Raw genomic sequence first — 23,088 nt, 5'->3', positions numbered from 1 at the left:
ATTTACTTCGCCTTTGTTACGCCCCCCCGAAGTTTGGTTTTGACAGGTTTGTCTCCGCTGGAGTTTTCGGAGCTTAGAGCCAGAGCAAAGAGGGCATTACTAAGGAATCTGGAGAAAAAGTCCGGAGTAAGAATACTCCGCTCCAGCTTGCCTCGCCCGATCGGAGTATCCGCACGAGACCTAGCCGAAGCTACAACTTACTCGCTGCAACATTGAATCTTGACCCAACAAGGCTACCGCTGGCGAGGCTACGGGACTCTAGAGCAGCAAGTTTGAAACTTCGCCATCTCTTGCTTGCAATTAATAATTCAATATCAACAAAAGAAAAAAAAAAATCGCCGCCGCGCAATCTCTTTCCTTCGAACAATGATGCACGCCACGACTCGCTGGCAGCAACTGCTCTATCTGTATGGTGGAGACCAGTAAGAGACTCCCCTCCCTCAACTTTGCGCTGGTTCCTTATCCGCCTTTTGCCTGCGCCGCGATGGCTTCTTTGTGTTTTTTGTTTTCCTCACCCCTCTACCTTTTTTCCTCATTTGGTATACACACTGTGGGAGCCTATCATGCCCTAATCTGATCATTGGCTCGATTGGGAATGAGTTGGAAGCGAATCGGAAGTCTAGACCACACGGCGGTGGCTTTGGGGTTTGGAATCTTGCCTCTTTCCTTCTTGGCACCGCAGCACACCCCTTGATGGTATGAATAACTGGGGAAAGGGGGAAGATGAAGCCATTGGAGGTAGCAAGCAAGCGAGCGGGCAAAAAAGAAAATGAAAAAGGAAAAAAGTGAAGCATATCGAGGCTAACTGAAACCCGCCCCTACCAACAAAAAGACCGTGGGACTCTTCATTATGGGTCACTTCAGATGATCGCGTCCGCGGAGGCGCCAGCCAGTCCCACCTCTCCGTGATAAACCCCGAAAAGGCCCGGTTCTACGGCCATCTCGATACCCAGACGCTTGGAGGTGCCGGCTTCGCATCGCAGCATAGCTTGGGGGTGTTGGACTGGGACCTGTCGGGCTACGAGGGCATCATCGTTTCGGTGGCCGAAGCCGATGGCAAACGATACGCGCTGACGCTCAAGGACGAGATACCCCCGAAGAGGGGCGACGGGCGTGAGGAGGCTGGTATCAGCTGGGAGGCCGAGTTCACGGTCTCGGAGGCGGGATCGGAGATTGACTTGAAGACGGTGTTTTTGCCGTGGACTGCGTTTGAGCCGACGTATCGAGGCAGGCCGAAGCCGGATGCGAAGCCGTTGGATCTGTCTAAGATCAAGCGAGTTGGTTTGATGATGCGAAGGTGAGGAGAACCCACGATCTACCCCCTTTGAAATGACTCGATGCGTGGGGGACTCTGGAATTGACTCGTGAGAATTATAGTTTCTTTGGAGACCAGGAGGGGGACTTCTCCATCGAAATCCATGCTATTGCCGCTAGGAGAGAGATTGAAGAGGATGAAGAGGAAGAGGACGACGATCCTAAGGCTGCTATTGAAGCTGCGGAGTTGAACAAGGTGCAAACCTGCCGGCGTAGTTGGTTTCGAAGGCTGCTATGTGGGTTAATTTGAAGGAGCTGCATCAATTGGATTAATGATGGGCAATTGAAATAACGATGAAGCATATGATTTGACCTATAGCCGACTTATACGGCTTACGACAACTTATTCACAAAACAGACGGACAACTGCTCTACACAAACCAACTACTTAATCAACATCTGCTTTGGTCATTCGACGTCCTATATTGTGCTTGGAATGTGAAACTGTCTTGATAACGAAAATGTCTGTCTACACAGTGACCAGTTGCATGCGAATGGCTTCCCGCAGCTGGATCGCAACAGGTTGCGGCAACGATGTCGTCACTACTTGAAGCTCGATTTAGCTCTTCCAACGCCATGCTGCATTGTTATCGGACAAATTGCACCCCCTGCTCACGGCAATGACAGGTAGGTAAAACTACTAAACATTTTATTTTAAAACCTCGCTTTGAATTGATTATACCTAGGTATCGGTTATCTGCTGCTAGTTTCATCCAAGGCTGGTATTCTTTCCGGTTCTCACCAAAGCTGCCATTGCCACGCAAAGCAAGTTCACAACAAAATAGCATTGACACCACAACCATAATCCGATAACTACGCAATACAGTCAGACTCTAATCGTGTAATCGCCTCAGCAGCCATACCTCTACTCCGTACTCGACCGACTTTCACTCCCCCCTTCATGCGATCCTTGGCCTTGCATCGCCACCGCCTTTGCCCTACCAAGGCGCCGTGGCGATCCTTCAAGTTCGCTGCCCGGATCGGAGCGCTTCGTTGACGTGTCCGGGTCCGGGTGACCTTACCTGGCTGTCGGCGCGCTAGGCTTATATCTCCCCGCGACTTGCGAGCTCAATTGCGTTGCTTTGCTTACGCACGCCGGCGCGAAGCTTCCTGGGCTGCCGGCCCTCTGCTGAGAGGAGGGAGGGGGTGGATGGGCGGGCGCGGGTGCGGATGTCGCTGGCGGGAATGCTGAGCTCAAGGCAGCCCGTTTGACGGGAATGACTGCGGCATGGGCTGTGCGGCGTGAGAGCTCTCTTTTGACCTGTTAATCCCGGAGTTCCTCACGGCCGGAGGAGGGGAGAGAATTTGATCTTCTTACTTCCCCGGCTGTCATCCTCCGAAACAAATCAGACTCAGACACTTATACACACTGTTTTCTCTCTGTGTCCCCCTTTTTTGTAACAAAAGGCTGAAACTAATTGCTCTTCCACCACCAAAACCTAAAGTTGGCTCCTTCGAACCTCTTCCACCGCATTTCTTACCAACAAGCCATGATTCCAGATTTGCTTCCATCCGCCACAAGCCTGCTGCCTTCTTTTTCTAGGCCATCTGAGTCTCACTCGAGCTTATGCCCGTGATTTTATGCTCAACGCCGTTCCCAGCGGCAGTGCTGTCATCTGCTACTTCCCGAGAATGACTGCCGGGGAGGCTTTCGCTCTGGCTTGCGTGCGAGGTTGTTGGCAGATGCACAGTGACGAAAGGATGAGAAGCTTAAGCTACATGATGATGAAGAGTTTATGACACGCGGGCTTTTCTCAAAGAGGCATGTATAGAATCCTACGAATCGAGATCCTATAGGGAGAGTTCGAAACACATGGATGAAACTAACGGAGGATGATGGCTGATTGTCGGTTCTCCAACTACATACTTTGGAGAAATCGTACTCTGGACCGGCCTAGTTACTGCGACAGCCGGGGTGCTCGCCCGACGGCCGATGCAGCAATCTCTTGGTCTATCTGGGGGAGTCTTGGGTATCCTCGCGACCACTGCCTTGTCATTTCGTCAGTCCTGCGTTTGCAGCGTTTTTGCTCCTCAAGGTGTCTGGTGTACCCCTTTCTGAAGCAAAGTATGACAAGCGGTATGGCGACAGAAAGGACTATCAAGAGTGGAAGCAGAATACGCTGAGGCTGATACCGAAGCTTTGGTAAGTTGCTATGTGAGTTTCTCCCCATGAGTGTTTTGAGTCTCTCTCCTCAGGAGTTGGTTACTTGGAAGAAGACAGCAAGTTGCAATATGAGATTTGTACAATTATATATAAGTTTATATGATTTGAATCCATCTAGAAGAGATGGTGATATAGACGTCATGCTTGGTGCAAATCAATGGACCATGATGCAGTTTTACTCATGTCATGCATTCCACTCCACTCTCCCATTTTCATTCGCTACCTTTGCTTATTTGTAAAAGGACTTGACCTTTTCAATCTCGTCATAGCTGCCCATGAAGATACCTGACCTGTCGTGGATGTGCTCTGGTACAACCTCCAACATTCTGTTCATTGTGCTGTCAACAGCCTGGCCGCCAGCTATCACATGCCAAAGTTAGTCTCCAGTCGAATTTTACCAAACGGGCTGATATGACGACTTACCATTCTCAAAAACCAAGGCCATGGGCGCACACTCATACAGAATACGAAGCTTGCCCTTGGGGCTCTTCTTGTCCGCCGGGTAGGCGAAAATGCCTCCGTACAGAAGCGTACGGTACGCATCGGCAACCATGCTACCAATGTAACGGGCGCTGTAAGGCTTGCCGTCGGCCTGTGCCTGCTTGAGCGAGTTGAAGTAGTTGATGGTCTTGTCCTCCCAGTACAGCGAGTTGCCCTCGTTGACGGAGTAGATTGCGCGCGACTTTGGGATGCGCATATCCGGGTGAGACAGGATGAACTCGCCGATGCCGTTGTCGAGCGTGAAGCCGTTGACGGTGCTGCCCTTCATGGTCATGACGAGCTGTGCGGAGGCGCCGTACATTGTGAAGCCGGCGGCGACGAGCTCAGTCCCGGGCTTGAGGATGTCCTCCTTGCTGGCGACGTTGACGCCGTCGGGGATCTTGTGGATGGCGAAGATTGTGCCGACAGACACTCCGGCATCCAAGTTGGAGGAGCCGTCGATGGGGTCGCAGGAGACGATGTAGCGGGCGCCGGCGGCCTGGGGGAAGTGAATCTCGGTTTCTTCTTCCTCGGACACGAGCATGGCGACTTTGCCGCAGGAGCGCATGGCCTCGATGAAGAGGTCGTTGGAGATGACGTCGAGCTTCTTCTGCTCGTCGCCGGTGGTGTTGGAGGAGCCGGCCAGACCCGTCAGGTTGACGAGGGTGGCGCGGCGGATGTAGTAGGCGATGGACTTGAAGGAGTATTGGAGAGCATGGCAAAGCAGTCTGTTTGAGTTGAATGTTAGTCTTTTGCTGTTTGCTTCTTTTGTGGGAGAGTGGGATAGCAGTGGTAACGCAGTGCAACTCAATGGAGTGACTTCATTCAATGCTCGTGCAACTCGTGCAGTGGAAAGTCAGCAGGTGAAATTTGAAAACGTACGTGAAATCACCAGTGGCTTCTTTGTGCTTAATCTGCTCTTCGGTAAGGAAGCGCGTGAGTGTGATGATGTGGGTGTTGACTTTTTCGCCCGTGTCTGCGCTCATGGTGGCGGTTGTGAAGCGATGATGTAATTTGGGAGAAGCTTGGTTTTAGTTATACAGCAGAGGAGCTTGCTGGTGGTGGTGAATTCCGTGTCCCTGGATGTAGATCTCGGCGACGCGGGTATTATGGGAAGCAATTGGATTGAAATGAATCGAATTGAGGTTGAGAGAAAGAGTTTGGGGATTCTATTTGGAGAAGAGGGTAGAGCTGTAGTGAGGCAACGGCTAGCACTGGTACAGCTCGGCAATACAAGCGATGACGCGGGGTATATCGTGGGGTTTTGGAGAGAGTTTCAGAGGGCAGCTTTTTTTTTTTAGGGGCGAAGAACCACGGCTCATATATAAAGACGAAGAAGAAGAGAAAAAAGGGGCAAAGGGAAAATAGAAAAGTTCCCTGACTACGGACAACTGATCACAAGACTCCCGAAAATCGAAAACGATCGCGTAAACCCGCGCTGTCCATCCGGCCGGAACTAGAACGCAGGTCCCTCTTTGGCCAGGTTAAGTTCCCTCAGGATGGCTTGTGCGGTGCGGCTTCGTTCAACGGGAGCGGCTACTCTAGGCCCTTGAATTTTGATTTGCATTGGGATGTGCCAGGCAGGGGTGGGAGAGAGAAGGGAAGATCCGTCTTTGCATTCTTTTGGCTTCCTTTTCTCTCCTATCAAGTGACAAAACTCTTACACAGCATAGAGTCATGCTTAACCGACTATACCGAAGGGGCACCGGGCATGAGACTTGGCTTCCGGGCTACGGTATTCACCGGATGAGGGGAGCTTTTGCCCTCTTTTCTTTCGGCCCCCCTGGAGCTTCTTTCTTTCTCTATCGTGTTGATAATCCTTCCCCCTACGGACGGAAAAAGATTCAGACCCTTTTTTCTCCTTTGCCCGGTTAAGCCCGTTCGTTCGCTACCCAGCTGCCGAAGCAAAGTACAAGTGCGCAATCTGTGTAAGAGGATTTCCCGGGAAGAAGAAGCCAAGGGGAAGCTAAAAGATTCCCGTTTCGGGGCGGTGGCGCGGAGGGTCCACGTGAGTTGGGCTGCAGCTCGGGATGGGGAGCCGAGCGGTGCCGAGAGGGAAATGATAAGTAATGATAATGATTAGCTAAGGAGTGTGTCAGGGCGAAAGCTTCTTGGAGATTTATCCGGCATTACTCCGCTGAACATATTACATAATCTTTCAACTTACATAATATAGTTCCATTACATAAGCTTTCTCTGATTTCACGTGCCAATTGCTGCCGGTTTGCGGGCGGGTCTACTCCGGAACCCGGCCTCTCTTACCCCAGCCCCAATTCTTTTTTCCCTTGTCCAAAACCGATCATAACTCTCCCTCTCCAGTTTTTTGGGTGGTTGTCTCTTGTGGGGGAAGTTCAAGTCACTCACTCACTAACAAAAGTTATACCTCGGCATGTGGCCTTCGCACGCCAACGACTTGCCGTCGGCTTTGCGACTCCAACGAACTTCCAGTCGCGGCTAAACCATCACCCTCTCTCTCCAAACTTTCCTCACGAGAACTTGTTCCTTTTTTGCTTCTTCTTTTCTTCCCCCATACTATTCATTCTTGTTGCTTCAATTTGATACCGCCTTTTGTTACCTTTTTGTTTCAGAGGAGGAAGAACAGACGTCATCACTCTTCAGCGATAAACTGCCAACTTTTTTCTCCCCGTCCGATGAGCGCGTGCTCTACTACACATCTCACCTAAACAACATACCCTCCAAAAGAAAGACGTCAAACATGGTTGCCGACACCCTCGTCTACCACCCCACGGTGGCCCATTACCTGCGCTTCGTCGCCACCACCGTCGGCCGCGACAAGATCCTCCGCACGATCCAGTACTTCGCCCGCTTCTACGCCTGGTACCTCCTCCGCACAAACGGCTCCCCCTCGCAAATGGCCCCCTGGAACGCCATCAAGAAGCAGTTTGGCCTCGCCCGCAAGATCATGCGCGTCGGCAAGAACGTCGAGCACTTCAAGGCCGCCGCACAGGCCGCCGACGCAAAGGCCGTCGAGCCCTTCTTGCGCTACGCCGCCGTCGGCAGACAGGTGGGCTATGCAGGGTATCTCACCTTTGATGCCCTGACGGTGGGTGATGCTGCGGGTATTCGCAAGTGGCATGCTGCCAAGACGCTGCAGCAGCACGCTTCTCGCTTCTGGGCCATGGGCCTCATCTTCAGCATTGCCGGCCAGGTCTACACGCTGTACCGCCTCAAGCAGCGCGAGGCCAAGATTGATCGTAAGGACGGCGAGGGCGTCGTTGAGAGCAAGCAAATTCTCAAGTGAGTTTCCCCCCTCCACACAACCATTCACCACCTCGTAGAAATCTCGTGCTAATGTGTGTAATCTCTCCAGAGAGCGAGCCGCCAGCCATCTGCAGCTCATCTCCGACGTCTGCGACCTTACCATTCCTTCCTCTGCCCTCGGCTGGGTTGGCTTCGACGACGGCTTCGTCGGCCTGGCCGGAACTGTCAGCAGTGCCATCGGCGTCTACTCTCAGTGGAAAAAGACCGTCTAGACGGACGGATTCGAGACAAATAACGAGCTTCTAATACATGTTCGCAGCACCAGCAGCGCCCATCCTTGGATAGAAGCGAGCATGTTGAATGAGAATGTGTGAACAGGGAAACAGAAACAAGGCCTGTGTATAATACCAATGATGATGACCGGCCATATGTGGATTTGTATATCGCGTTTCACCATGTCCTTGTCAAATATTTGCATCTTTTACGTCATCTTTATTTACTCTTCGACTAGCACGTGCCTGGGTCAACACATCTTTTCTTGCAAGAATGTCAAAGTAAGATAAAAGAAGAAAAAAATCAAAATAAAAGCAATCAAGTGCAAAGGAAAAAGACCAAATAGAACCCTGCGTAAATCCCGTTAAATCATACAGCCTGACTCTCTTGCCTCCCATGTGATATCATGTGTTCCGGAGCTCCCCCCCTTTCCAGCCGGTTAGTAGTCCCATGTTCATTCTGCTCATCAAGAGCCTCGGTCCTGGTATATCGTCCTCCGGTATCCATTCTTATCGAAATAGCAACTAGCAGGCTGCTTGACCTATTGTTAAGTCCAAAACTCCCATCCCCCCACCTAGCTACGAACCCGTAAGAACCAGTCTGTCCAGGCCAGGCGGCCAGCTTTTCGAATTGAGAAAAAGATCCGTGTGCGGTCATCTATCACCTTTGGTCAAGGCCAATTCCGCCAAGAGAGCGAGTTTATACATAAAGGACACGTTGAAGAAAAACGGGCGTAGGGGAGATAGAGTAAAGGCTCTATGACATGTGCTCTGAGACAAGAGACAGAATAGAGAGAAAAATTTACCAGTAGCGCCCGCCACGATCGTAATCACGCGCATACCCTCCCTCTCGGGGGTATGCTGGTTCTCTTGGAGGGAATTCTCTTGGTGGCCGATCGTACGCCGGTCGACCACCGTTTGCGTAAGGGTCGGGAGGTGGCGGGTAATCGCGGCGGTAAGGCTCCTCATAACGGCCTCGAGGCGGCGGGTAATCTTCCACCGGTCGCCGGGGAGGCGAACGATAGCGCGGTGCTCTATCATCGTAGTACTCGCGACGGGGGCTTCGGTCACGATAGCCGTACGACGGGCCAGCTTCGCGGCTGTATCCTCGGTGAGGGGGTCCTCGGCGGTCATAGTTATCAAACGATGGGGGAGGGTAGGGTCGGCGTCCTGGCGAACGGGATCGGCCACGGTCCCGCGGTGGCATATCGGGTTGAGTCTAAAAGTCACATGGGTGAGCAAGCGGCCCATGCGAGGGAACATGCCAACAACTTACGTCAACGAGGCACTGGACGCGACTTCCTTTGAATTCGCGGCCATCTAGCTTTTCGACAGCTGTTCTCAGGTCTGCGGCAGTCTCGAATTCGACAAAGCTGAAGGGCGTTTTTGTTAGCAACAATGGCATGAGTTGAAATGACGGATTAAAACTTACCCTCGACCATTGGAGTCACGGCCAGTCTCAGAGTACACCACGTCAAGGCTTGATTGACGGGCGAAATCTTTCAGGTCCTATTCGCAGAATCCACGTAAGTCGTTGCCAAGGAGGAGGAGAAAAGCCTCGAGTAAAAAAAAGTCCACGTATCGGCACGCCAAAAAATCCATCAAGTCAGGAACCAGGGATGCCAGGCCGGAGTCGCCAGTCCAGAACGAAGGGGGAGGGAAGGACGATGCCTGGTGCATACGTCGACCCAAAGCAAGGCACAGCAAACCAAAACGCTCCAAGTATATGATAGAAAAGGCACGCAAGTCCCGTGGAATCCAGGAGCAATAAACTGGGAGAGGGAACAGACCTGCCAACTGGTATCATTCGGAAGTCCTGTAATCTGCATTCGATGAGGAGTTCTACGCGGTCGCGGCGGAGCACGCTCGTGCCCCATACCGCCCTCTCGGTGTCGAGTTCCACGGGCAAACTGAACGGTGAGGCGTTCTCCCATAAAATCGGATCCATCTTTATTACAATCGCGGATTAGCATCCAAGCAGAACGAAGGCGACAGGGTCATTGGACGGGGAAGGCAAAAGATGTTGGGGTGATGACGTACGAAAGGCTATATGACGGCGGCAAGAAAGCGCGACTGGTTAGCAACGATGGACCCCATAGCAAGCATTGGTTGGACGGGGCGGGCGAACCTGGGACGACATCGCGGGCGTCCATTGCGTCCTTGTACTCGATGAAGCCGAAGCCATTCATCAGCTTTACTTCGGTAATCTCTCCGGTACCGTGGGTCGCAAAGTGAGCCTCGACATCGGCCTTGGTAGCTGCGGGAAGCCAGTTAGTGGTAGCCACGGGGAGCGGGAAGCAATGGAGATGGACCATGTCGAGGGAGGTTCCCCAAGTACAGCCTGGTGGACGAAACCTCAGTCATGGCGGGCGACCTAGAGTCCGCGTCTGGTAAGAGTCCGGAATCTGGTGCTTTCTCGTGAGCACTGGGCCAGTGGTTCTGGTTCCTTTTTTTCTTCTTCTTCAGCGGTCCGGTGAATTCGTCCAAGGAACACGGCGGGCGAGCGAAATATCACAAGCGCAGCCGGAGGAAGGATGAAGAAAATGGACGGCGGCTAGTGTGAGGAGCTGAGAATCAAGGCCAGAGCTGCTATCTATCAAGCGAGAGGAAGAGCGAAAGAGGCTGGCGGCTGCAAGGTTGCGTGGGGACGGTCAGAGGCGGCAGAATCGCCGAAAGCGGCATAGTAGGCCCCGCGTTTGAGTGTGTTAGCGGCAAAGAGGCAAAAAAAAGAGGCACGAGCAAGAGCAAAAGAGGGTCGAGATGCTGCCACCTGCCGGGCCTTTTTTCTGCCGTCCGCGTGCGCTCGCAGAGACGCAGGTGACCATGCAATCGGGACCCGCCTAGCCCATGCTCTCCGCCTGCTCTTGCCTTGCTACTGTCCTGCACCTGCGTACATAGGCGACCTGGTAGGCGAGGACCCGATTACGTAGTTGGAGGTACGGAGTGCGATGGTGTGCATGAGGCGCTGGGAAAAGTACCAATGGACCGCAGTCCATGGTATGTAGCTCTCAATTACACGCGCATACACGTACTTCGCACTACCACCACCTGCTATGTACCTTGTCCTAGACTGCAGTTGCCTCATCCAGACAGCGCGCTAGGGCCCTATCTGTCACCAAGCACGAGTTACTCAAGTTACATGGTATCATTTGTCTCAATCTTCCTTGCAGATCCAAATGTCATGGGGTGAAAAAACACTCACAGCCACAACCCAAGCGAGCAAACCTACATGAGACAAAGCAATTGCGCTTCTGCGAGTTACCTTATCTCTTCCTAGGGTTTCATAGCCCTCGTCACCCCTACCAATTGCCATCCATGACCAGCTTGCATGATGCTCTAAGGACTGACTTGGATGGCACGGAGCGCTAAGAGGTTTGTTTGCGTATTGATGTCATTACAGTACGACTACGCAAACAATGGATTAATGAGAAACACGGCCAGACAGTGTTTCGGAGTGAAACAATTCTTGATAGTACAGACTGTACTTGTGCTAGGTAGTATTTGTTAGTGCAACTCGCCTTGCGTGAAACATGGATGCTTCCTCTAAATACGGTCAAACATCACGCATCATGGGTCAAAGGGATAACAACTGATAACACATGTATACTCCAATGACTATAAGAAAAGAACCAAACAACAGGAAAGAGAAAATTCCCATATCGCGAATCATATTGCTATTTATTAATACGTAATCTAAGCGTGGATGAGTAACCAAGATGTATGCCTCATGTGCTCCCCAATGTGATTAAAGCGCCACCCCCAAACAATTCTCATCCCTTCGCTGGCGCTCATCCGACTGCCAGTCCCGAAATCCTCACACCAACAAGGGTAGAAAAGAAAAGTGGAAAACGAAAGAAAAGAAAGAAAAAAACTCCGGCTACGTACGTGAAATGCCGCAACATGCCATATACAAAGGCGCCCTCTCCCTCTATTTTCAATAATTGTCATTACTCGCCAGCATGGCGAGAGAAACTTTCCCCTCTGCAACATCAGATGGAGGATCCCTTTCCCATCCCTCCTTTTCCCGTCCTTTGCTTTCGCTCAAGCCAACTGTCCCATGCGTTCGCCGATGATATCGCTGGCCTAGAATATGCGTCTCCTTTTTTTTCGTCTTTCGTGTCTGAGAGAATAGATTAAAGCCTCAGCTCCTTGAGGATCTGGTCCGCCATATTTTTGTACTGCCAGGTGTTTCCAGTCATTCTCTTGAACTGGATGCCGTGAAGAGAAAGCAGAGGAACCTTGACGATAAAGATCTCAAACTCCATCACCATGCTGCCTCCCAGATCGCTCTGTACTTGCGTCGTCGTCTCTCCAGGCACGCGTCTCGAGACTCCTCCGCTCCTTCGGGGGATGCTATCCACCGACTCCTCGGAATTGGAGTAGCTGTGATCACGGGTGCGGTCACGATCCTGTCGTCCCGGGGTCCTTGGGGTTATGGGGGATCGTTCCATCTGGGGGATGTCGTCGCGATCACGGTCCTCACCTCGCATGAGGCCACCAAAGCTAAAGCGACGGCGGTGCCCCGGAGTGTTTGATGGCGGGCTGCTAGGGGTATCATGAACCCTGTTCAAGTCGATGCTTGGGGTGTACTTGCAGCTGAAGCCACCTCGAATTTCGATGTAGTCGACATTGAGTTGCTTCAAGACCCTTCGAATATCGGTACGAATGGCTGGAACCGTCTTGCCGGAGGTGGTTGAAACGCTGAAAAGACCCTTGAGGTATACTGGCTTGGCCAACTCAGCGCTGTCTAATCTATCAGTGGAAACGCCACTTTGCTCCTGCTCCAAGTCCGTTTCTTCAGGCACATTAGACTCTTGGGCAGCTTCTCTACGAAGTCGACGTTGCTGAACGCTCTCACGGCGGGCGTGTCCCAGTGATTTAGCTCTCATTGCCACCGACTGCGAATGCCCATGGCCCCTTTGCACCGTTGAGGACTGGTCGTCTGAAACTGATTGGTCCGAGCCGCCCGTCAAGGGTGGCTCTCTCGCTGACATGCTGCCATTGTCTCGTCGACGAAGGTCTGCTGAGTTAACGCTGGTCGATCGTCCGAGACCTGATTTCCGCGATCCACGAACGCCGCCTGCAGACATCGGGGGGCTCAGAAGCTCGCTATGTTGCGGCTGGCTGCCGCCAGACGGTAGTGCGATGCGGCCTTGGTCGTCACGGTCTCGCCGTCCTCGTCGGATGCTGAAGCTCTTTCTAGGCGCTGTAGGAGCACCTTCAGGTGGAGAGTGAACATGTACCACAGGAGGGTGGGAGCGGTCTCTCTCCCTTTCCGTAGGCTCCCTGCGTTTTCGAGTGCTGAAGCGGCGCAGTAGGCCGGCAGCGGTGCCTTCTTTCTTCTGTAGCTGATCGGCCTTTGTCTCTGGTGGTATGGGGACATGCTGCTGCTTCACCAGATCCGGTGCATCATCTTCACCATGAGTACGAGCTCTGGGCCGAGTTCGCCCGCCCGTAGGTCTCTCGCCCGGCATTTCATACGCTGCAGGATTGGTGTGAGCTGCCTGCGGGGGTGCCAAATCTGGCACGCCCTCTGGTAGTTTTTCACGTTCACGCTCACGCTCACGCTCGCGTTCTTTCTCCTTCTCCTTCTCCTTTTCGCGCTCTCGTTCCCTCTCCTTTTCACGTTCCCGCTCGCGCTCGCGCTCTCGTTCCCTTTCTCGCTCCTTCTCCTTTTCCTTGTCGCGTGACGTAGTCGGTGGTGGGCTCATCTCCGCATGTTCACGATCTTGCTTCTCTTTGACGAGATAGTAGATGGAGGTGAGCGGGTTGAATGCGTTCAGCGGATCAGCGCCAATTTGCAACGCCTCAGAGCTAGGCCCGCTGAGGGTGTCGCGACTGTTGGAGTTTCTTCTCTTGTAAAAGTCAAAGCCAAAGCCGCGCTTCTTCTCGCTGTCTTTGGTGGGTTGCGGCAGCTCCTTTTCTCTTTGGTACGCCTTGACAGCCGCTTGGTAGTCCTCAGACTCGATGACTTTTGTAAGCTGAGCACGTATGGTCTCGGGCGAACCAAAGTTGAATCCTTGCATGGCATGAATAACTTCGGGCTCGAGGTCTGCGGTAAGCGGCTCTCGGACTGGAAGATAGTTGTCTGGAGGCCCACTGAATCCCTTAACCATCCATGGGTGGTTCATAACTTCTTGCATGGTGGCTCGCTGCTTGGGATCCGTTACCAGCATTCGGGACATGAGGTGTTTGCATTCTGGATGAATCAATGTCAGCCAGTACTCAATGACGAAGCTTTGGGTGCGTGTCAGGGGATCATGAGTACTCACCATTTGAAAGCCAGCTCGGGTAGTCGACGAGTCCCTTCTTGATCTTTGCATGCAGAGCAGGCATGCTCTGATCGTCGAAAGGCACTTTACCACAAACGAGAACGTAGAGGACGATACCGAAACTCCACACGTCGACTTCGGGCCCCGTATATGCCCTTGCCTGCAGCAGCTCGGGAGCGGCGAAGTAAAGACTGCCGCAAAAGGTCTTGAGATGGCCGCGAGGCGAGAACAAGTTACTCAAGCCAAAATCGATGATCTTGATGTCGCCAGTCTTGCTGATGAGGATGTTTTCGATTTTCAGATCGCGATGCACGATACTGTTCCGATGACAGTAATCAAGAGCACTGGCTATCTGGCGACTGAATTTGCGAGCCTGCTTCTCCTTGAGTTTGCCGTGGGAGATGATGTAGTCGAGCATTTGACCACCGTTGACATACTCAAAGAGCATGTACCAATGGTAGTTTGTGCGGACCACATCCCGCATCCCGCAGATGTGAGGGTGGTGGAGAAGGGTGACAATGGCAGCTTCGCGAGCCGTTCGGATCTCCTTGGACTGATCCGCGCGCTCCTTTTCCGCCCGACTCTGGTGGCCATCGTCGGTAGAGCCACGAGGGATGATTTTGCAGGCAACCTTGAAGCAAGGCACAGAGTTAGCAGACAATGTCAAAAACCAAGAATATCAAGCTTAGTATAAAGGGGGTTTAGATGCGCACCTGTTCACTCCCATCTTCCTTGCGAGCCAACTTCACCTTGCCCATGCTGCCAGCGCCGATGGTCTTACCCAAGATCCACTTGCCAGACTGCGTGGGAATGGTGGTGCGCGACCTGGATTGTTTGGCGCTGGATGAGGCGTGAGTCGCGTCGGCGGCGCCATGGGAAGCGCTGTGCGACGCAGCAGCAGCGCTGCCATTGTTGGCGACGGCCGAGGGAGGCATTTCGGAGTGGCCTTGACGATTGTGTGCGGAGCGGATGCTGGTGCTCCTGCGATGGGATCGAGAGGCGTCTGCTGCTCTGTTATTAGAGGAGAGCGGAGGGCGATCTCGGCTGGAGCTGCGCTTGGACTGGGATGCGGCTAGATGCGAAGTGTCGTAGTCATTTTGAGCCGACGGAGGCTCCTGAGCTGGGCGGGACGAGGAGGAGCTGCGGCGACGGTGGCGAGGCTGCTGCTGCTGCTGCTGCTGAGCCTGTTGAGCCTGTTGAGTTTGGCTTTGGCTCTGGCTCTGAGCCTGGGCTTGAGCTTGGTTTTGGTAGTGGTGATGATGATGGTACGTGGAGTTGGAGTTGGAAGACGGGGCAGCCGCGCCGCCAGAAGAGGATACTGGCACGGGAGGGGGGCGGGAGCGTGTGGAATATGACCGGGATGGGGCTCGCGAGGGGGAGGTGTGGGAGAAGTCGGAGCCTTGAGACGCTGTGGTTGTCATGGCGAGCGGTCAAAGTGCACTGGTCAGGTCAAGCTGTGCTTGGGCTTGGGATGCCAGGGCCGGCCTCGGGCTGCAAAAAGGCTCACAGAGGCCGTCAAAGGCTGGGCGAGGCGAGATTAAGCAAGACCCGCGTGCGTCACGGAAGCATCAATGTCCCTCCTCTCTGCTGCGAGATAAAAAAGGAGAAGATCCACGCGTTGTCAGGGCGAGGGCTGGGGGAGAGCAGGGTGAGAATGGATGGATACAAGGCACAGAGGATGGATGAGGTAACGCAGTGCAGTGCAGCGCAGCGCCCGGGGGGGGGGCTGTACGGAGTATCCCACGAGGTATTGAGATATCACGGAGCGGCAATGTCAGAGGTACTGCCAGCACGGAGAAACGGAGAGATGGGCGAGATTTGGCACGGCTGGGTACGGGAGCTGATGCTCCGCAGTGCTATCCATGAACCTTCTAGCCGGGCAGCGCTGCGAATCCACAAGCAGCGGTACTTCGTACCTGCGTACGAGCACCTGTCAGTGTACAGCTGCCCCGACTCAGCATCAAGGTACAAGTACAGGCAACCTACGTCAGGTACCGCCTCGCCTCTCCTCTTCGTGCACCAAGACAAAAGCATCACACACATTCACAGCTCAAGCCGCTTTGTCGCCCAGCTTTGTTGCATCAGGTACTGCAAGGCTCGTGGCTAAACCTGGCTCGCTGGAACTAGCACACCAGGGGCCGTGAATCGCTCAGTTGGTTGGATGGGGGCTGGGGACAGCTCATCTAGGCGGCATCCCTCAGGCCCCTCAGGCGCCATCCACAGCTGCAGGCTCCACAGCACATGTCCAGTTCGTTTGGATGGAGTCATTGATTGAACCTGAAGGTTTGTTTGCGCAGGCCTGAGCTGGCATTTGGGTTGGGCATCTGTGCTGCAGCTGTCTCTGTCTGCCGTCCCACCACAAAGGCCTACTGACGGCGTGCCAGCAAACTCCATCCCTTGTCCATCCCGTCGACGATAAACAAGGCTTGAAACATCAATGCACCAGCTTTCTTTCTTTCTTTTTGTCTTGGCCCATTGTTGACCCTTTTGTGCTCTCCTTTCTCCCTATTTGTCTTTGCTTTGTTTTCCCCCGTCCTCTACCCTATTTCATCATTGTGCTTGCGGTGGCTGGGTGTCCAATTTCTATTTCCGTCGTTCTCAGACACCACCGTCATGAATCGTGGATGGATGCATTACCAACTGGGGCAGTCAGCAGAAAAGCGCCCCTATTGCAGACCACTTATATGGATCTGATTAGGGAGCTGAAAGCTAATTGCACTAAAGGAGACTTCGTGTGGCTTTTAGCAGCCCGTGAATCAAAAGGGCATCGATAGCTCCGACTAGGCGCAGAATCAACTGCCTTGGAACCACATCTGATGCCCATCACTGAGAACAGCAATATGCCTCTACTGACTGACACGTAAGCTGGCTGACGAGTGAAGCCCATCACCATGACCAGAGCATGCGCAGTGCGTCTTGCAAAGAATGGCCGTCAATTTGCTTTTCATTGTGAATGATTCACTGAACAAACTCAAAACAAAGCCGCAAACGGAAATAACACCAGACACAAAAAAGCAAAAGGGCACTGACTTTAGGTTAGAGGATCCGAGCAGCTGGAAGCACTCGGTAACAAGCAGCCAAGCGTCTGAGTGCGTCATGCTGGAGTTGCTCTGGTCGATACGAGTGGGTCAAAAGCCGGCACCAGGCGGTCCAGTAATGTTCAAAGTACGAGTAATAGAAACCTTGAAGGCGGCAGTAGGCTTAAGGTACCTTGGTAGCATTTCTTCAACTTTATCGATAGCGCATCTACAACAAGCCTGTTCCTGATTTGTGCCGACACTTGCAAAACTTGCCCATTTGTTCCACGCCTGACATCGCCATCCCTTTTGCGGCCTCGTTGCTGGACCGCCGATTGACGCGCATTTGCCATGCTCTGAGCTGCCTCGAATTTCCCTAATGCCACAGACACTTGCTCGCGGCACTTAACCGAATACGAAAGCCTATGTCCTACAAACGATCGCGGGCGACATTTGAGGCCGACCTCCATGCGCCTTACGCCATCTTCGGCACCCCTTTGCCTGAGGACGGCGAACGCGACGATGGCTCATACCTTCCATTGTGGAAGCAGGAGGTGAGGGATGATAAGGGCAGGCGGAGACTGCATGGAGCCTTTACCGGTGGCTGGAGCGCAGGGTAAGTCGCAGCTCTCTCGACCTTCATCTAAATCACTAACGTCTGACTATCAAGAAAGCTACTTTAACACGGTTGGATCTAAGGAAGGATGGACACCATCTACTTTTGTGTCGAGCCGCTCGAATCGCCGTAAAGATGAAGCTGGCCAATCCCAGCAGCGTGCCGAAGATTATATGGATGAGGAGGACCTTGCGGATGCCGCGGAAGCGCAGACGCTCAAAACCACACAGGCGTTTGCCGGGCTGGGATCGTCCACCCAGGAAGAACTCCGTGCCGGGGGCCTGATGGGTCTCTTCAGAGCCGACGGAGATACAATGGGCCTAAAGCTGTTGCGAAGAATGGGCTGGAAAGATGGCCAGGGCATTGGACCAAAAGTGCTACGAGGTGCACGCCTGGACCTCGGCGGGAAGTCTAACACGATAGATGGAAAAACCCATCTCTTTGCACCTGACAATACCGAGGTCCTGCGATTTGTCCGCAAGACAGATCGTATGGGCTTGGGGCATAATGGCCAGGGCAAGCTTTTTTCATTGCGCCGAGAAAGCAAAGCAGATAGCGACAAGGAGGCCGATTCTCGCGATGGCGCGTTGTCGATATTATCTCGAACAGAGACCAAGAAGAAGCCACAGCGAGGCGGCATCGGAGTTGGCATCCTCAACGACGACGGCTCTGACGACGAAGACCCTTACGAGATTGGACCCAAGATCAAATACAATCGTGTTGTTGGCGGCGACAAGAAGAAGAAAGGAAAGAAGCTATCTGCAACAGCGAACCCGTCGCTTAAAAATGCTCCAGTATTCATACCGAAAACTTCCAGAGTTGGCAGCAACCTGCGGAGATGTCAAGACGGGCGGCTTCCTCTGGATGGGTTTGTCTTGGCAAATGCCATGCAAGACTTAACCATTACTCTAGCAAAATATGCACCACCGCCAGTTCCCCCGGGCTGGATGTCATCCAAGGCCACCAATGTTGAAGATCGAGCCAGTACATTTGTTTCGGCCGCCGAGGCTGCCAAGTCGTCAACCCTCGATGCAAAGTCTCGAGCCGCTATCCTTGGAGAAGCTGCCCTCCCTGGAAAATCTGTGTTTGACTACATATCTGCCGCTTCTAGAGAGAAGTTGGCCGCGGCCTCAGGAAGGGTAGATTTGCCCCCTGGCCTCGGCGAGATCCCTGAGAAGTTTGCAATGTCAGAAGAAGAAAAGCAAACAATGTTATGGGAGCAAGTCCCCAAGCTCGATCGTGAAACGGCAATAGCGGCCATTGCGAGGGGATTGCGAGGACCGTACGCAGACGATGAAACTAAGAGGGCTCGCTACAAACGCTACCTGGAACACCACACGAATCCCAAACTGTCACTTCCGGATAAACCTAGGGGAATGTCGGATGACGAGTTTCTTCGAGAAATGACAGAATTCCATAATTGCGCGAGGATATTCAAACCTATGACTGGCTTCATGGCATCAAGATTTACGACGGCTAAAACACCACATAGCGTTTCTGCTGAGCCAACAAGAGAAAGGGAATTAATCTCTGTGCCCGAGCCAAAGATATCAGACCCGGCAGAAGAGGCTGCCAAGATGGGCATGTTTGGCAAAATGACGAGATCTGTGGAAGACTTTTACCCTACGCGACTACTCTGTAAGCGATTCAACGTCAAACCGCCGTCACACGCCCGTCGAGACGACGAGCCCGAGGCCAGCAAAGCAACCCCAGGTCCGAGTGCGAGGCCGGCTTATGGCAGTCCCATGGAGGACGTACAGATGCCCTTGCTCTCGGCATCTCGAACTCGAGACGAATCTCCTGTGGGCGTGGACACAACGGCTGCGATAGCGGCAGGGGCGACGACACAATCGGGCAAGCAGAGCCCCGTAATGGAGAGCCAAGTGAATCCAGACCGGAATGAAGCCGTTGAAGGTAAGACGGCCAATGCTGACGTCCTACGGGCGATCTTTGGCGACAGTGATAGCGAATGATGCGGTTAAGGATTTAAAAGAAGGGACTGGAGTTTGATGGTGTTGTGGTGTTGTAGCATTTGTGGGATGGAGTTTTACAGTATCAAGGTACAGAAGATCTAGGATTTGTTTCATGGAATCAAATCCATCAATATTAAATTGATGTGCTCAACTGCACGAGCACGTACAATAACAGTTGTGGCTTGACCTTTGGATGCTTCTTGCCCATCAGCCTCGTCCTTGGCGGATCAAGTAAAATGAGGAAAATTTCAGGCTGGCGTGAAATTGGCCCCTATACTCTTTGAGATGTTCAATTTCATTGGCGGTTCCGCAGGTGCTCTGTAGTTTTGTTCCCAATCACTGTTGGCTCTGGCGGCTAATGTGAAGCTTGGTGTGGCTGGAGCTCTGCCATTGGCTGGCGAGTGTGCCCAATTTAGCTACCCGTTCCATCTGCAGTGGGGCTGATGACCAGCCAGGCCGTTTGGCGAGAGGCTAACCCGCCTGTATTTGGCAGAGGAGCCCCTAAAAGGATGCTGGAGCATTCACTGGCCAAGCACCAAGGCCTGTGCTGGGTACGGAGTACGAGCATCATGCACTGGCGCTGGTTCGGTGGGCAGCCTATGGCAGTTCAAGGTTGACTTGGTTCGTCCCCACCCAAACCATCAACTCATCAGCGGCAATCCCATCGTCAACATATCAATCGACCAGACCAATCTGCACCCATCAATCAGCGGGCTCACAGCGCTTAGTTCGCCCCCCGAAAGACGACGGAAATCCATCTTCAGTCGCTTGCATCGTACCGCCGCGAAGCCTTTGTTTAGCACGCGAATGCCCGCCTCCTTTCCGCACGCCTACTACTAGCACCATCCATCTCTCGCCCGGTGATAGAGCCAGATGCACTGACCCGCCCGAGTCAATCTCCCTTGTCAGCCCCCATCGCCATCGACCATCACCGCTTCCTCGCCGAGACGAGCTCCTGTACTCGTACAGCACAGTCAAGAACAATCCGCCACGTTGTCTGAGACGGAAGAGTCTGGAACCGGACCGTCTGAGTCCTCGGAGCTGATCGAGGCCAAGGTGCATCACGAGCACGCCGCTACGGCCACCGCTGCCCGACAACAACTGGATCTCGACCTAGATCGCGACGCCGCAGAGAACGAGAGTGCTGCCCACGAGGCCGAGCAGTCGCCGCCGCCACAGTACCCCATCTCGGAGGCTTCGTCTTCCCGCCCTCCGCCGTTCTCGTCGCTCTTCTCGTCGGTCCAAGATCATCCCAGTGGTGAGGCCTTTGGGAAGTTTCCTGCCGTCGTTCCAGAAGGAAGTGCTTCTTCCGCATCTGTCGCCGCGCCAGCTTACGGCTACGACTCTCACGCTCCCGAGCCCTTTGACCCTGATCAGACTGCTGCGCGTGCCTTTCAAGGCCCCGTAGCCGAGACCAAGCGTGCGCTCCCCAGGGACACCAAGGGAGAGTCAAGTCGCAAGGACGACGACGCCGAACCGCCACCTGCATACTCTGAGGGAGACAGTCCTCTCCACGCATTCTCATACGTAATGGCGGCCGCAGGAGGAGCCTCGAGTATCATTACTCAGGTACAGCAGGGTGGACCACCTATCAATGCCATCGGAGGTGAGCTTCCTTGTCAAATCTATGTCTCGATTTCCAAAAAGAAAATAAAAAAAGGGGACAATGGGAGAAAGCAGCGAATAGAGCAAATTTGCTAACAATATCCTAGATGTCGGCGCTGATGAGACAATTACCATGGACCTACGGTAAGTGGCAATAATTCTCAAAAAGAATGCAGCGAAGAGACTAACAAACGGGAACAGGGGTACCAGATTCGTCCTTTCGCGTGATGAGCTACTCACTTTGCCCGAGTTTGTCCTGTTATCTCTATTTCCCAATGGGTTATTCCCAGAAGGCCACATGAGCGGGTTTCCTGATAGCGATGCGGTGCAAGTTGACGTTAGTAAACCACCAGTCTCAGATCCCTAGTCATTTACTAACGACAACACAGTATGATCCTGCATCACTGCAGTACATGCTGGACTTCTTCCGGACTGTTGCTCAGTCAATCCCTACTGAATCATCGCCCGGCACGTCTCAAGATGGTGAAATTGTTCCCCTGGATCCAATGGGCTCCCGTGAAGACGCTTCAAAGAGGGCTGGCATTATCGTCCTAAGAGAGGATCTTGACTTTTATGCAATCCCACCCAAGTCAGATATCAGCCAACCCGACATGATTGAAGTCAAGCGCGCAGCGGCACGTGCCCTGCTCAAGCAGGATGGCATCTTTTCTGGGCTAAAACGAAGCGATGAACCCGGAACGACTGAAGCTCACCTGATTGAGATGCTGACGGCAGGGTATGTTATTTCCCCTAACGAGTCATTCTCTTCTTGTAGCTTGCTTTGTATGGCTAACTTGGTATTTAACAGTGGCTTTAACCACGATGACTGCTGGGGCCACCGGGCTGGCGAACCTAACAAGGCCGTCATCTGCAGCCTGGCACTCGCTCGATTGCGTAGCGACATTCGTGGTAACGAAATGGGTAACAATGCCGTCGGCATGGCACAGAAGCTGCTGCTGTTCTGGCGAAAACCGGCCAGACGATGCTGGTGGGAGGGCATCGAGCTGGACAACGTCGAAGGCGTTGAGGGCAAGCTCAAAGTATGGATCAGGCGAGTGTGGACGTTGGAGATGAGTGTGATTGGACTCCGTTGAAAGACGGGGGGTTAAGAGAATTTATTGAAAAGCGACTTGCGGCTGTTGGCATTTTCTTTTGTTGTCTTTTCTGTTCTTTTCTTGTTGAAGGGCGTCAGGGTATATAACAGATCCGGATTGGTGTCGAATTCCAGCGCAGAACGCCTGGGCCATATGTTACTTCTTTCATTTTTATTCCCTTTTTTATATAGCTACCTACCTTTTTCTGAGTTTGTGCTTTGCAGGGGATTATGAAGATTTTGCTCTTGTTTTGTTTTGTTTTGCTTTAATTTTGCAATTCCTTTTTTTCGGCTTTGCGTTGGGCATCATATGTCTCTTACTGTTTCACGTCTCCCTAGCCTCGTCTAATGAGTTTCCTCCCTGTTTTGTTGTATATAGGTGGTTCCTGGCATTTTGCATTTCCATACCGTGTATTGCCTGTAGAGGTAGCGTTGGAATAAGCGAAGCTCGAAGAATCCATCAATTGTTGAGTAAAGATGTATGTTGAGATGTTTATTCAATGTTATTTGTCTAAGGAAATATTATGTTTATGGGCTTTGAAGATTTCGTTTGCCTGAAGTAGTTCAAGTGTATATGGATTTTTGGGTTAATTTAATCTCTACGTATCAATTTGATCTCGCCTTCTATTTATTTATTTAGGTTTGCATTCATCTTAATATGGTTTTTTTACCATACAGATATCAAGTTGATATGCTCGCATGATGTCTATCTGTATTTGGGCTAAATAGGTAGAGCTGCAGCATACACTGTCCACTATAGGCTAATGTCGCACTATTCACTTTGGCCATCCGACAAATCTTACAGGCACATGGCAAGCATAAAGTACCTCCTCGTACTAAGAATGCGCTGCGGGGAGAGTTAATGACACGGAGGTCGATTCGGCCGGTTGCCCCCCTTAAACAATTGGGGATCGGCGCCGTGTTTGAATTGGGTTTTGGCTGGCTGGCATTATTACACCTTCACAGTAACAGGCCAATCCCCGGTGTATTTGTTTTGTTTTTATGTCTAAATTGGTAGTCTTGGCACCGCCTTTTTTGCTCTTTTTATTTTATTTCTTCT

General features: G+C 52.6%; 6 protein-coding genes across 6 annotated transcripts; 3 read left to right on the top strand and 3 right to left on the bottom strand.

Annotated features, from left to right (window-relative positions):
* Positions 1–199: 199 nt before the first annotated feature.
* On the top strand, positions 200–2,015 carry M431DRAFT_138272 (hypothetical protein). The gene is made up of 3 exons (XM_024912572.1): positions 200–422; positions 833–1,297; positions 1,378–2,015. The coding sequence occupies exons 1-3, from the start codon at positions 367–369 to the stop codon at positions 1,562–1,564; spliced, it is 708 nt and encodes a 235-aa protein (XP_024775926.1). The 5' UTR covers positions 200–366; the 3' UTR covers positions 1,565–2,015.
* Positions 2,016–3,707: 1,692 nt separating this feature from the next.
* On the bottom strand, positions 3,708–4,944 carry M431DRAFT_492706 (hypothetical protein; the record flags this gene model as incomplete). Its single annotated transcript, XM_024917033.1, has 3 exons — positions 3,708–3,838; positions 3,902–4,686; positions 4,841–4,944. The coding sequence occupies 3 exons, from the start codon at positions 4,942–4,944 to the stop codon at positions 3,708–3,710; spliced, it is 1,020 nt and encodes a 339-aa protein (XP_024775925.1).
* Positions 4,945–6,674: 1,730 nt separating this feature from the next.
* On the top strand, positions 6,675–7,452 carry M431DRAFT_79865 (hypothetical protein; the record flags this gene model as incomplete). Its single annotated transcript, XM_024922872.1, has 2 exons — positions 6,675–7,216; positions 7,290–7,452. The coding sequence occupies 2 exons, from the start codon at positions 6,675–6,677 to the stop codon at positions 7,450–7,452; spliced, it is 705 nt and encodes a 234-aa protein (XP_024775924.1).
* Positions 7,453–8,254: 802 nt separating this feature from the next.
* Positions 8,255–9,816, bottom strand: M431DRAFT_80599 (hypothetical protein; the record flags this gene model as incomplete). The annotated part of the gene is made up of 6 exons (XM_024922959.1): positions 8,255–8,671; positions 8,729–8,825; positions 8,885–8,961; positions 9,243–9,400; positions 9,581–9,709; positions 9,765–9,816. 6 exons carry the CDS (start codon positions 9,814–9,816, stop codon positions 8,255–8,257), a joined length of 930 nt encoding a protein of 309 aa, XP_024775923.1.
* A 1,285-nt stretch (positions 9,817–11,101) lies between these two features.
* Positions 11,102–15,468, bottom strand: M431DRAFT_505984 (hypothetical protein). The gene is made up of 3 exons (XM_024918733.1): positions 14,438–15,468; positions 13,725–14,355; positions 11,102–13,651 (listed from the first exon to the last, which is right to left on the bottom strand). Exons 1-3 carry the CDS (start codon positions 15,143–15,145, stop codon positions 11,586–11,588), a joined length of 3,405 nt encoding a protein of 1,134 aa, XP_024775922.1. The 5' UTR covers positions 15,146–15,468; the 3' UTR covers positions 11,102–11,585.
* Positions 15,469–17,166: 1,698 nt separating this feature from the next.
* M431DRAFT_492701 (hypothetical protein) lies at positions 17,167–22,029 on the top strand (the record flags this gene model as incomplete). The annotated part of the gene is made up of 7 exons (XM_024917032.1): positions 17,167–17,357; positions 17,416–19,316; positions 20,448–20,936; positions 21,043–21,079; positions 21,137–21,272; positions 21,325–21,671; positions 21,744–22,029. 7 exons carry the CDS (start codon positions 17,167–17,169, stop codon positions 22,027–22,029), a joined length of 3,387 nt encoding a protein of 1,128 aa, XP_024775921.1.
* Between the last annotated feature and the right edge of the window lie 1,059 nt (positions 22,030–23,088).

Source organism: Trichoderma harzianum, assembly GCF_003025095.1.
Source record: "Trichoderma harzianum CBS 226.95 unplaced genomic scaffold M431scaffold_4, whole genome shotgun sequence".
Classification (NCBI taxonomy): domain Eukaryota; kingdom Fungi; phylum Ascomycota; class Sordariomycetes; order Hypocreales; family Hypocreaceae; genus Trichoderma; species Trichoderma harzianum.
The sequence above is the reverse complement of the archived record's forward strand: the minus strand, read 5'-3'. Positions and strand labels throughout refer to the sequence as shown.